Genomic DNA, 12,773 nt, shown 5'->3' with positions numbered 1-12,773 from the left:
AGCCCATCATCTCGGATATCTCTTTCGTGGAGTAACAAGTGCCGGTTATTCTGATCTACGCTGTTTTCAAGCTGAGTGGGACAGATTACTGGTTATAGATGGAGACGGAGAGAGCCAGCTGCATTCTAATTGTGGCTGGATCATTTGCAAAGTAAAATAATTAATTGAGCGTAGCTGCTAATTGTTGCATTACAATTAAAAATTAATTGAATTGAATAAAAGTAATTGTAGTGTTGATAAAAGTATTAATAGTGATGTGACTAAAATCAGTCAGACACCGCAGTGTGAATCATACAATACGGGAAAAACAAATAGCAATTCAACATTTTTTTGCTGCAAGTACAATCCAGTGGGATGGCTCATCAAATTTATGATTTTTCTATGATTTGGTTTTCTCCCTGACAATTAATCTGTTCCATCATGTACAGAAGCCATATGGCATGGCTTAAAGAAGGATGGGTGCTTTAAATCCATATTTTGTTTATTGACAAACACAAAGAAACAAAACTTGTTTTGATGTAAAAGAACTGGACCTTGTAAAATGATATTGAAGTCTGGAAACTGTAGGATGGAATTCTCCCATCTGAGAAAAAGACCCGTGGTGGAAGCGGAAAAGGGGAGTGTTTCTCGCTGCAGAGGCTAATGGGAAATCATGGCATATCTTCTGGCCCTGACCTTATTAATTGTTCATTTGGGGGGTTAGCACCATATTTTATGGCTGGATGGATTTGATTGCATATATCGTGCTGTCATATCTGGGTGCAATATTTAAATAGAACCCAACATCACTGACCCACCATTGTATAAAGATGATGACCTCCTAAAAAGAGGCTGGGTCTTCAGGAACACACTTGAGGCTGGAAGATGGACCTCCTTGATGACACTGAGGCTGGAAAATCCACACAAAAGATACTTGCCCCCCACCCATTTCTGTGGTGATGTCTGGTTGCTGGCGGTCTCCATCCAAAACTCCAGAGGCAGCCCCAGGCATTCTTCAAGTAAGTACTGACTTCTGCACACCATGTTATTCCGGGCATGTTCTGTACCGGGATGTTTTCCTGCTGGCATTGTGGAGAACTGGGCATCGGGGAAAGATACTGATCTGGCCTTCAGCTGCATCACATTTGTGGGATGCGAATCAGTAAAATGCAGGCCACCAGTTTGTTTCTCTGTCCTCCATGGAGGGCAGCAGCGGAAGATCCTGTGGGAAATTCACACTCGTGTAAAACCAATCTTTGGGCCTCCCGCTGCATTCTCCCAATCACCCCCTCTCCCTCACCTTCATTAGAAATTGTTTTTGCTTTGAAATGCAGAATCATGGGGCGCGATTCTCCGACTCCCCACCTGGTCGGAGAATCGCCGGGGGCTGGCGTGAATCCCGCCCCCACCGTGTCCCGAATTCTCCGCCACCGGCGATTCGGCGGGGGCGGGAATCGCGCAGGTCGGCGGAAATCCCCTGGCGAATCTCCAGTCCGCGATGGGCCAAAGTTCCGCCGCTGTCAACCCACGCCAGCCGGCATGGATTGAACCACCTTTTGAATGGTGGGACAAGGCGGCGCGACCGGGCTCTGGGATCCTGGGGGGGGCGCGGGATGATCTGGCCCTGGGGGGTACCCCCACGGTGGCCTGGCCCGCGATCAGGGCCCACCAATCCGCGAGCGGGCCTGTGCCGTAGGGGCACTCTTTTCCTTCCGCCTTCGCCATGGTCTTCACTATGTCATAGGCGGAAGAGGCCTCCTCCACTGCGCATGCGCGGGGATGCCGTGAGCGGCCGCTGACGCTCCCGCGCATGCGCCGCACGGTAAAGTCATTTCCGCGCCAGCTGGTGGGGCGGAAATCAGTCCGGCGCGGGCCTAGCCCCTCAAGGTGAGGGCTCGGCCCCTCAAGATGCAGAGAATTCCTTACCTTTGGGGCGGCGCGATGCCGGACTGATTTGCGCCGTTTTTGGCGCCGGTCGGCGGACATCGTGCCGATTGCGGAAAATCCCGCCCCAGGTGTCGGAAAGAAATCGCAAGATTCCAGACCGTAAATACGGCACCAAAACCCATTTGCAGTCAAGGCAAAACAATGAGCAGAATTTTTTTCTTTTTGCGCCAAGCGCTATTTCAGGTGAGAAAAGCGATGAGCATCTTCGCAGTTGCACAGCAAAATTTCTTGTCAGAAGATTCAGCACTTGCTACAAAGAAAATGGAGGCGTGGCACACACCGCCATGCTGGAGGGTTGGGATTGGAAAAAAACAGCAACGTCAAGAATCCCGTGAGCGGGACGCAGATAACAGCAAAAGACAAAGCCTACCCCCCTCCTGCTCGCGCAACGGAGACCCCACCAATTGTACACAACGCCCCCCCCCCCCCACAACTCCCACCAGGATATCCCTCCATGGGGCACTCCAGAGGCAGCACCCTGACACTTTCTTTAGGTCAGTGCTGGGAGCAGTACCAGGGGGGTAATGCCAGGGTACTACCTAGTCATGTCCCTCTACCCCTGCGCCTATACTTACCTCTGTGCCCCCTTTGCCTGGTTCTCATTTAAAAAAATCTGTTGTAAACAAGTGAGACCCATATTGGGTGGGGGGGGTGGGGGGTGGGGGAGATCCCAATGTGGGGGGTACGATACAGTGGGAGAGCCTTTTAATGATATTGTAATTTATTTAAGTGAGGTTCCTGACCTTCCTGAGCAGAAACCTCACTACGTCATTGGCAGGGAGCAGGGAAAATCTGAAAACGAAATGTTGACGTTCAGCTTCTAGTTTTTTGATTTATGCACAAAATCTCTGTATTTAATTGTGTTCCTAACAGAGGGGACACTTTAGAACTTTACAGAAGATGGACACAAAGAAGGCGAGAAAAGAGATTGAGGACAAATAATTTAATAAGGGGAAGTAAAGAAAATTTTGGAAGCAGGAAAGGTAAGGCAAGTGGATTTTAGGGGGAAATTCTCGAAGCAGCAGCTATAGTCGAAGTGTCCAAAGGCTGTGATAATTTTGACAAGTTATACCGCAGCTCTGAATACCCCTAAAATATTGGTTCATAACTTGCTCATGCTGATTATTGCTCTGTGTGGATTTCATTAATCGTTTGCACCCCTTCCAAGATTCATTAGCCAAAACTCTCTCGTCACTCATCTAACTGAAACCCATGGAAATGATTAGTTCAAATGACTTTTCCGGCATTAATACAGAAAATGGACTGGAAAATTGAATGTGAGAAAATAAATAAATCACCAGGCTAGACTTAAGATGACTCTCAGTAAGGTTGGTAGAGTCAGAGAAACTGCAGGGAGCCAAAGAGAATTCATAGATACTTTAAAAAAATCATTCAAGGGATGTGGGCTTCGCTGGCTAGGCCAGCATTCAATGTTCTTGAGAAGATGGTGGTGAACTACATTCTTGAACCGCTGCAGTCCATATATGGTTTAGGTTTAGGGACACCATGGAGGGAGTTCCAGGATTTTAAAAATATTTATTCATGGGTTGTGGGTGTCACTGGCTGGGCCAGCATTTATTGTCCATCCATAATTTCCCCTGAGTCGCTTGTTAGGCTGTTTCAATGGGTATTATATTGTGAACCGCATTGCTATGGATCTCGATTCAAATGTAGGCCAGACCAGATAAGGGCAGCAGGTTTCCTTCCCTGAAGGATATTAGTGAACCAGACGGTTTTACAGTAATCGGCAAAGGTTTGGTCATCATTAGACATTTTTATTTCCAGATTATTGTTGAATTCAGATTTTACTGTCTGTCGTGGTAGGATTCACCCCAGAGCATTACCCTGGGTATCTGGATGACTGCGCCATTGCCTCCCCAGTGACAGTGAAGGAATGGCGATATATTTCTCTGTCAGAACGATGAGTGACTTGGAGGGGAGCTCCCAGGCAGTGGTGTTCAAATGTATCTGCTGCCCTTTTCTTTCTAGATCATAGTTGTCATGGGTTTGGAAGGTGCTGTCCAACGACCCTTGATGAGATTGTGCAGCGCATCTTGTAGATGGTACACATTGCTGCTAGTGCATCGGTGGTGGAGCGAATTAATGTTTGTGGAAGGGATGTCAATCAAGTGGGCTTTTTTTTACTGGATGAGTCTTTGGAGTGTTTTTGGAGCTGCACTCATCCAAACAAGCAAACTCCTGACTTGTACTTTGTAGTTTGTGGACAGGCTTTGTTGAGTCATGAGGTCAGTTACTCACTGCCGGTTTCTTAGTCTCTGATCTGCTCTTGTAGTCACAGTATTTACATGGCTAGTCTGGTTCAGCTTCTGGTCAATGGTAACCCCAGGCTGTTTATAATTGAGGATTCAGCGATGGTAATGCCTTTGAATGTCAAGAGGAGATAGTTGGATTCTCTCTTGTTGGAGATGGTCATTGCCTGGCACTTCTGTGGTGCAAATGTTATTGCCACTTGTCAGTCCAAGCCTGTATATTGTTCAGGTCATGTTGCATTTCATATCCCCAGATATCAAGCTGAGGAAGGATACAGTTTAGCTGTATGTAATTTTGAGCAAATAGCTAGAGGCTGAAAGCAGCAGTGGATGGAAAGGGAAAGGTATAGTGAGACAACTGAAACTGAGTGTTGCCAGGATGGCGGCAACATGCCCAGAGTGAGTAAAATTGCAGAAAAATCAAACGCCAAAAATATATTTTGAGTTACCAGATATTCTCAAGTATGGGGAATGGATTAAAAGTGATTGTAAAAAAGTACACAGACTATTTTGTACACGTGTGGTGAGTGTGTATACTGTTGACCAAGTGGAAGTACACAGTTGAAACATTTGAGGGAGAATTGCAAATTTAAAGAAAATTATTGAGTTTTGGACTGGCCAGGTGGAAGTTTCTCTGGCCTTGTACTTTTTTATGTTATTCGTAAGTACACAAACTGATTCACTGTTTTTTGTTCCTTTTTGACTATAAATCTCACTTGCAAATATAAACATGCCCACACACAGTCGTGGTCAGTCCTTCAATCAAGCAGACAAAAGCTAAACAGCTTGTACCGCATTTGGTATTGACAGAGCGAGAGGGATAGGAGGAAACTAGACCTGACCGCAATATCAGGATACAGACTTGTCCACCCCCACTGCGTGTTAATTGGGACTTAGTTTCCCCTTTCACCTTGAAGATGATAACCATGCACATTGTAGACGTGGTACAGTGGGTATCATTAGCCTAAGGTTGCATAAGCTACAAAATATGCTGCAGATTCAAAGATTTTAAAGAAGGAATGCGATCCATTTGATCAGGCATGAATATTTTAATGAAATACAGCTGTAGACAATTGATGGTCGATTGATTGACTAACCATTGCACCACTACTGCCTGATTATTGTCTCCCAAAAATTAACAGTGCAAACCGCTTAGAATGGGGTTTAAAAAAAAGCAAAATTACAACTCATTGTTCTAGATAATTGGACTTTCAAACAGCTCTGGCAGAGCACCAAAATGACTTGTAATTCTGTAATTAATTTTCCCTTCTTAGATGAAAGCGTTCTCCTATTTGTGTTTCTGCTCGACAAATTACTGAGATCAACATCATTTTTAGAAAAATTAATCAGGCGTTCCATGATGAGAAACAGTGAATATATGTAGACGTGAGGCACAAAGGAAATTAAAAGTTCCAATCAAATTGGGTGATAAGGTAGTAAATGTTATATGTTATGTTCAAGGGCACCATTAACCTAATTTTCTAAATAACTTTTTTGTATTTTTTGTAATTTTGGATGGATTGTGAAGGAGCATTATACAGAATATAGTACTGGATATGGGATAAAGCAAAATATCACTGAACAATAGAAAACAGAAAACTTGCAATTTAATTACATCATGAACATTTCTCTCACACTCCACAATGCACTGAAACACACATTTCCCCCGCTCTCGCCAACTATCCCAGGCTCTTCTAAGACCCCCCCGCACGCTCCACAACCCCCCCCCCGTACTATCCTCAAACACCCCATGTTCTCCTCAAACCCCCCCCCTGCGCTGTCCCCAGCCTTTATGTCTTCCCGGAGACCCCTGCGCTCTCCTCCTGGACCCTTAAGCTCTTCCCAGCCCATTGAGTTCTTCCCCCAGCCCTACATTCTTCTGCTGCTCATCCACCAGCCCCCTGCACTCTGTCCACATCCCTAGGTTCTACCACAGACCCCTGCACTCTTTCCCCTTCCCCCTGCATCCGTTCCCCAGCCCTCTGCACTCTACCCTCATACGTGGCGCTCTACCCAAATCCCTTGCACTCTTCACCAGCCCCCTGCGCTCGTTCTTCCCAGCCCCCTGTGCTCTTTCCTCCCAGCCCCCGCGCACTTCCCCAGTCACCGGTGCTCTTCCTCAGCGTCCCCCGTGCTCTTCCCCAGCCCCCTGCGCTCTTCCCCAGCCCCCTGCGTTCTTTCCCCCAGCTCCTGCACTTTTCCCTAGTCCCCTGCTCTTTTCCCCCCAGTCCCCTATACTCTTTCCGCTGACCCTTGCGCTCTTCCCCCACCGCCTGTGCTCTTCCGCCACCCCCTGTGCTCTTCCCCCACCTCTGCACTCCCCCCCAGACCCCTGCACTCTTCCCCCTGTCCCCTGCACTCTTGAAGAACCTCTACTGTGAATCCCCATCCTCTCTTCCCACCCCCCACAATGCTCTCTTCCCTCCACCCCCATGATTCTTTCTTTGTACCATCCCCCATGACACCTCTCATCCCTCCTGACGTTCTCTTCTCCCATCCTCCCCCCCCCCCCCTCCGAGTCTCTCTTCCCCCATCTCTCCGATGCTCTCTTCCCTCATCCACCTCAACGCTTTCCTTCCCAACCCCAGACACAGCTCCACATCCCCACCCCTGAAGCTCTTTTCCCCCATTACCATGACACGCTCACCCTATTCTCCCGAACACACTCTCTTTCTTATGCGTCGTCCCACCCATACCCCCGTTCCCATCCCAACTTAATTAAAAGACTACTAAATCATTTGGAACTGGTCTTGGGTCTTTCCCAGATGCTTATAATCTTCAATTCAGGCATTCAGCCTCTAATATCACTTATTTTCAGCCTGAACTCTGGAAGTACTTCTGGCAAGATGCACATGATAGGTTCAATATTATGCCTGTCGCTGTACTTGATATGGGAATGATATGTGATGGTTGGAGGGGTATTTGAGTTTGTGACCCAACGTTATTCTGATCTGAAGATTAATAGATTTTGACATGAAAATAATTCTAAATTTCAATATTTTCAGAATGTTGAGAGTAAACAACGTAGTTTCCTCATGCAAATCTAAAGAATTGGTAGGCTAGCTCTCTGAAATAAGGAGGAGGCACTCATGGCTTTTTGTGCACGGTAGTTTAGTTTATCGTCAGATATTTGAAAAGAAATTCAAGGGAAATGTTTCTGACGAAGAAAAGACAAAATCAGAAAAATGTGTTTTCCTTCATAATAGCCGTTACGCATCCAAAAAGAATGAGTTGTGTAAAGCACTTTTCAGATGATTAGATGATGCTATATAAATTGAAGTGTTTTAAGGAAGTTATGGAGTAAAGATTCACGTAACTGCATTGATAGTGGACGAAACAATTTGACACAGCAAAATCCAGTGTGCAGTCTTCTTGGCCAACTAGCTATTGCCGAATATTCGGAAGTTTGCAGAAACCTCTGTGTAGATGTGATCGATACATTGGATTTTACAGTAAATGTTTATCTGAATTGTAACAGGTTAAGGCACTGATTGACAGTGATGGTTTACTCTGCACTAAATTGCACCTTTGTGTAAAGAGAATCACTCTGCTAAGACAATATATTTGACAGTTAGTTTGTTTCTTTGTGGCACTGTGAGAAATTGGGATGTGCTCAGGTTTTGTGCTAAAACATTGACCTCTACTTCTCAGTTCAATTCCAGATTATTTGATTGACAGGAGCAGAGATCAGTTTTGTGTGCAAAACATATGCACTTCATTGTCAATTTTCCACCCAAGACAGTTGAGACAAATACTGCCTAGATATTTGTTTTTGTTTCTATGGCAATTGCATTATTTGGGAAATAAACTAAATATGGAAAACATCAGCTTTAAACATGCTGTCCTTGCATGAGAGAATTGTATATAAATGAGTTCAAAACCTATTGATTGCCAAAAGTATAGTATGATAGGCGCTGATCCTAATAGGACACAAATATTTCCACATGAGAATGGTACATTAGGCAAAACTAATCTGTGTTGTAATTTGCATTTAAGGGTTATCAGCATGTCATCGCTAGAAGGAAAATGTGATCCAGTCTAGTTTCACTGTTGCTTTGAACAGAGCACAGACACGCGGCTCTGATTTCTTCAATCTTTCTACCGATATATAAATGGTATCATGGGCGGGATTCTCTGACCCCCCCGCCAGGTCGGAGAAGGCAGGAAGGTGGTGTGAAGTGTGTCTCTACTTCAACGCCAGGAGCATCCGGAATAAGGTGGGTGAATTTGCAGCATGGGTTGGTACCTGGGACTTCGATGTTGTGGCCAAATCGGAGACATGGATAGAGCAGGAACAGGAATGGTTGTTGCAGGTTCCGGGGTTTAGATGTTTCAGTAAGCTCAGGGAAGGTGGTAAAAGAGGGGGAGGTGTGGCATTGTTAGTCAAGGACAGTAATACGGTGGCAGAAAGGGCGGTTAATGAGGACCCGTCTACTGAGGTAGTATGGGCTGAGGTTAGAAACAGGAGAGTCACCCTGTTGGGAGTTTTCTATAGGCCTCCGAAAAGTTCCAGAGATGTAGAGGAAAGGATTGCAAAGATGATTCTGGATAGGAGCAAAAGTAACAGGGTAGTTGTTATGGGGGACTTTAACGTTCCAAATATTGACTTGAAACGCTATAGTTTGAGTAGTTTAGATGGGTCCGATTTGTCCAATGTGTGCAGGAGGGTTTCCTGACACAGTATGTAGATAGGCCAACAAGAGGCGAGGCCACATTGTATTTGGTACTGGGTAATGAACCAGGCCAGGTGTTAGATTTGGAGGTAGATGAGCACTTTGGTGATAGTGACCACAATTCGGTTCCGTTTACGTTAGCGATGGAAAGGGATAGGTATATACCGCAGGGCAAGAGTTATAGCTGGGGGAAAGGCAATTATGATGCGATTAGGCAAGACTTAAGATGCATAGGATGGGGAAGGAAACTGCAGGGGATGGGCACAATTGAAATGTGGAGCTTGTTCAAGGAACAGCTACTGCGTGTCCTTGATAAGTATGTACCTGTCAGGCAGGGAGGAAGTGGTCGAGCGAGGGAGCAGTGGTTTACTAAAGTAGTTGAATCACTTGTCAAGAGGAAGAAGGAGGCTTATGTAAAGATGAGACGTGAAGGTTCAGTTAGGGTGCTTGAGAGTTACAAGTTAGCCAGGAAGGACCTAAAGAGAGAGCTAAGAAGAGCCAGGAGGGGCATGAGAAGTCCTTGGCAGGTATAATTGGATAAACATATGGGTGATAATGGAATAGTGTAGATGGGCTTTAGATTGGTTTCAAAGTTTGGCCAACATCGAGGGCCGAAGGGCCTGTACTGCGCTGTAATGTTCTAATGGACAGCGTGAATCCCGCCCCGCCACTCTGATGCCGGCTGCCGTATTCTCCGGCGCCAATTTTCAGGCGCCCATGGATGATAATTGAGGCCCTGAAGTTAGTGCCCACTAAAGGGTCTCATGCCACTGCTGATATTTAATCCAGAGGCAGTCAAGGGAATTGCCACCTCTGTAGGTTTTGGGGGCTATGAGTATAAAACCCTTTTATTTAAAATATCTTTATTCCGAATTCTTAATTTCTAACAATGGGTCCTCAGTTGTGCCTGACTCAACAGGGCACAAATAAGTAATAATTATAAATTAAACATAATTTATTAAGCAAGCTCTAACATATACTTAACAAAACTGTGAAGGCAATTTGGAAGGCCCTAGGATTCCTTTTGTGCTGCCAGCACAGCCTGTGCCTTTCTGCTGCTGTCTCTAAAGGGATGATACATTAAACTATGGCTCATAGGAATCCTACCAGTTCACAGTGAAGACCAAATGCAGTTTTCGGTGGAATTTACAATTACTGGAAGATTGAGGAAATTAAGTTTAAAATGTTTTTGTACTCAATAGGCACTGAAGGCAGGAAGCTGAACAGTACCTGTTCTGCTGGTATAACTCCAGGAGAATGCACTGAAGTAACATGAGCATTTGATGGTCACTATAATCCTAAGAAAAATGTGACAGTTGAGTGTTGGAATTTCTTTTATCTCCATCCAAGATGTGATGATACCAAAGATCAAAGAGGTGAGGCACCTACTGCATACAAGGATTTTTGTGCATGATGAGAGCAAGCAAGAGACAGCCGATATAAAAGCCACAGCCATGTTGACTTTGAAGAGATGATAAGAAAGATAAAGAGAAACAGTGTAAGAGGAAAATCAGATTAACACTGACCGAAGTGACAGGAGAGAGAAAAGGAGTAAAAAGCATGTTTTGGAGCTATCCCTTGTAGCCAATGTGATGGTGCAGATTGACACATTTTTTTGATGAAAGCTAATGGCAGGTAAGTCATTTGTCCAGTGATTTGTCCAGTACTGTCAGCTCAATATATCACATGATTGAGAATTATAGCAAGATAGCTTCTTTTGCATCTGACTGAACAAATTGTTTCGGATGAACAGTTGTCTTACACTTCATCTGACAATCATGTCTTGACAGTAATTATTTTGCCATTTTTTTGAATTCTGTAAATTACCTTGCATTGGAAAAAACCCAATCAAATCTGTTTCATATATCTTCCAAATTGCAGCATTGGATTTGGAAATAAATGAGTTCTTTATGCTTTAAAAATTAAATTATAATAAATGGATCAGTACCTTGCACACTTCTTGAATTTAAGTCCTTTCCACCTCCTTCATTGTTTGTCCTTACTGATAACCTTATGCTTCCTCAGGTCATCTATGATTCCAAATAATCTTTCAGAAAGCAGTGCACTTTGTAATTGATAAAAGTCTGTTCAGACATATAATGCCATTTTTCACTGAGCATTCTGCGTGTGAATAATGCTTTTTATTCATGCGAAGGATGCCCTGAAAATGGAAACTAATTGCACTAAATTTATAGGTGTGACTTAAAATCAATATGGGGTTTATTGGTAAAAATGATCGATTAAACTGTTTACATTTTTTGTGCATATAAACTATTGTTGATCATAATGAATGAATTAAAAATCCATCTTAAATGGTCCAAATAAGAGGACTGTGGTGAAAATATTTAACATAAATTTGTGTTTAAAAGACCTTGGCAACAGTTGGATCAATCTTTTTTGCTGATGTTTTAGGAAATAATTGCTCTGTTGATTTTTGCTAAAGAAATAATGCTTTCAGATCAGCATAAGATCCTTCCTGATACAAGCCATGGATATAATCCATTACTTAATATGGCAAAACAATCTCAAAAACTTTCAATCATCAAGTTAGTAATGTGCCTAATTAAACAAATTGTCCAAGGTGATTTGAATATAATCTTCATCCAGGACAGTTTTAGTGAATCTACATTGCACTAGTTTGTTCCTTGCAAATCACAGCAACATTTTATTGAGCAGATTGAATTGTGTGTATTGTCTTTACGACAGGATGGGACATTTAAAATAACTCCAGTTTGGTCAGATTGGTTTACTAATCTTGAGTGGACAGTGTATCAGTGCTGTTTATAAGCACTGTGGTGGCAGCAAACCTCAACAAAAATTGTGAAACCACATTGCTGTAATCCTTCAGAGCACAAGCAATGGAATCATGATTCTATCAGTTAGAGGTAGGGAGCTTCAGGATCAATTGAATACGTGCATACAATCCAATCATGGCTGGCACTGAACACTGGGGGCGGGATTCTCCGAAATGGAGGCAGAGTGTTCGCGCCATCGTGAACGCCGTTGAGGTTCACGACGGCGCGAAACGGCCCCTATCCTGACCAATTCAGGGCCCGATAATGGGCTAGGAGCGGCGCCGCATCATTTACGCATGCCAGGCCTTAGCGCCGTGTAAAGGTGCCGCATTACATGACGCGGCCGGCGCCGCATAACTGGCGTCACCCACGTGCACGGGTTGGCCAGCGCCAACACGCGCATGCGTGGTTGCCGTCCTCTCCGTGTCCGCCCCGCAAGAAGATGTCAGACGGATCATGCGGGGCTGCGGAAGAAAGGAGGTCCTCCTTCAGAGAGGACGGCCCGACGATCGGTGGGCACCGATTGCGGGCCACACCCCATTTCATACCCCCCCCCCCCCCCCCGCAGGCCGCCCCCCCAGCGTTCCCGCACTGTTCCTGCCGGCAGCGACCAGGTGTGGACGGCGCCAGGGGGAACCCGCCGTTTTGGGCTGGCCGCTCGGCCCATCTGGGCCTGAGAATAGCAGGGGTGCTGGAGAATCGCCATTTTGGGCGTCTCGGGCGATTCTCCGGCCTGCACCGTGCGGAACTCGAGGGGGCCGTTCTCGCCGCTTGGGAGAATCACGGGAGGGGGTCGGACTGGCGTCGTGGGAAGATTTGGCGACTCAGGCGATTCTCCCAACCGGCGCGGGAACGGAGAATCGCGCCCTGGGTGTGTGAGAGTGTGTTTGTGTGCCTGCCAGCAGCTGTCAGTCCAAGGCTGAGTTTCTTTATCAGCTCTGCCTACAGCACGTTGCAAGGGTCAATGCATGTTGGCTGATTTACATGAAAATAACCTGATTTTGAGTCATCCAAATTTGCTGTGCTGGTATCAGATTTACTTATCATCAGCTGCTTAATCCAAGCCTTCACACATGGATTGCTGTCAAAGAGAATTTCCCAGTGTATTG

The 12,773-nt window shown here is 45.2% G+C and overlaps 1 protein-coding gene and 1 long non-coding RNA gene across 5 annotated transcripts in view; one reads left to right on the top strand and one right to left on the bottom strand.

Moving 5' to 3' along the window:
- Window positions 1-12,773, top strand: part of LOC140427995 (limbic system-associated membrane protein-like) — a 1,212,363-nt gene that overhangs the window by 281,023 nt on the left and 918,567 nt on the right. Inside the window, exon 1 of one of the 4 annotated variants that reach the window (XM_072513935.1) lies at window positions 10,378-10,504. The exons of the other annotated variants lie outside the window; for them this stretch is intronic. Coding sequence (XP_072370036.1) covers window positions 10,488-10,504 — 17 coding nt within the window. The 5' untranslated portion in view covers window positions 10,378-10,487. Of the gene's footprint in view, window positions 1-10,377; window positions 10,505-12,773 lie in introns of those variants that run through there. 4 annotated transcript variants of the gene reach the window in all.
- Window positions 1-12,773, bottom strand: part of LOC140427996 (uncharacterized) — a 43,145-nt gene that overhangs the window by 14,787 nt on the left and 15,585 nt on the right. The window lies entirely within an intron of this gene.

This window comes from Scyliorhinus torazame, chromosome 8 (assembly GCF_047496885.1).
Source record: "Scyliorhinus torazame isolate Kashiwa2021f chromosome 8, sScyTor2.1, whole genome shotgun sequence".
In the NCBI taxonomy this organism is placed as follows: domain Eukaryota; kingdom Metazoa; phylum Chordata; class Chondrichthyes; order Carcharhiniformes; family Scyliorhinidae; genus Scyliorhinus; species Scyliorhinus torazame.
This window is presented reverse-complemented; position numbering and strand designations above follow the sequence as displayed.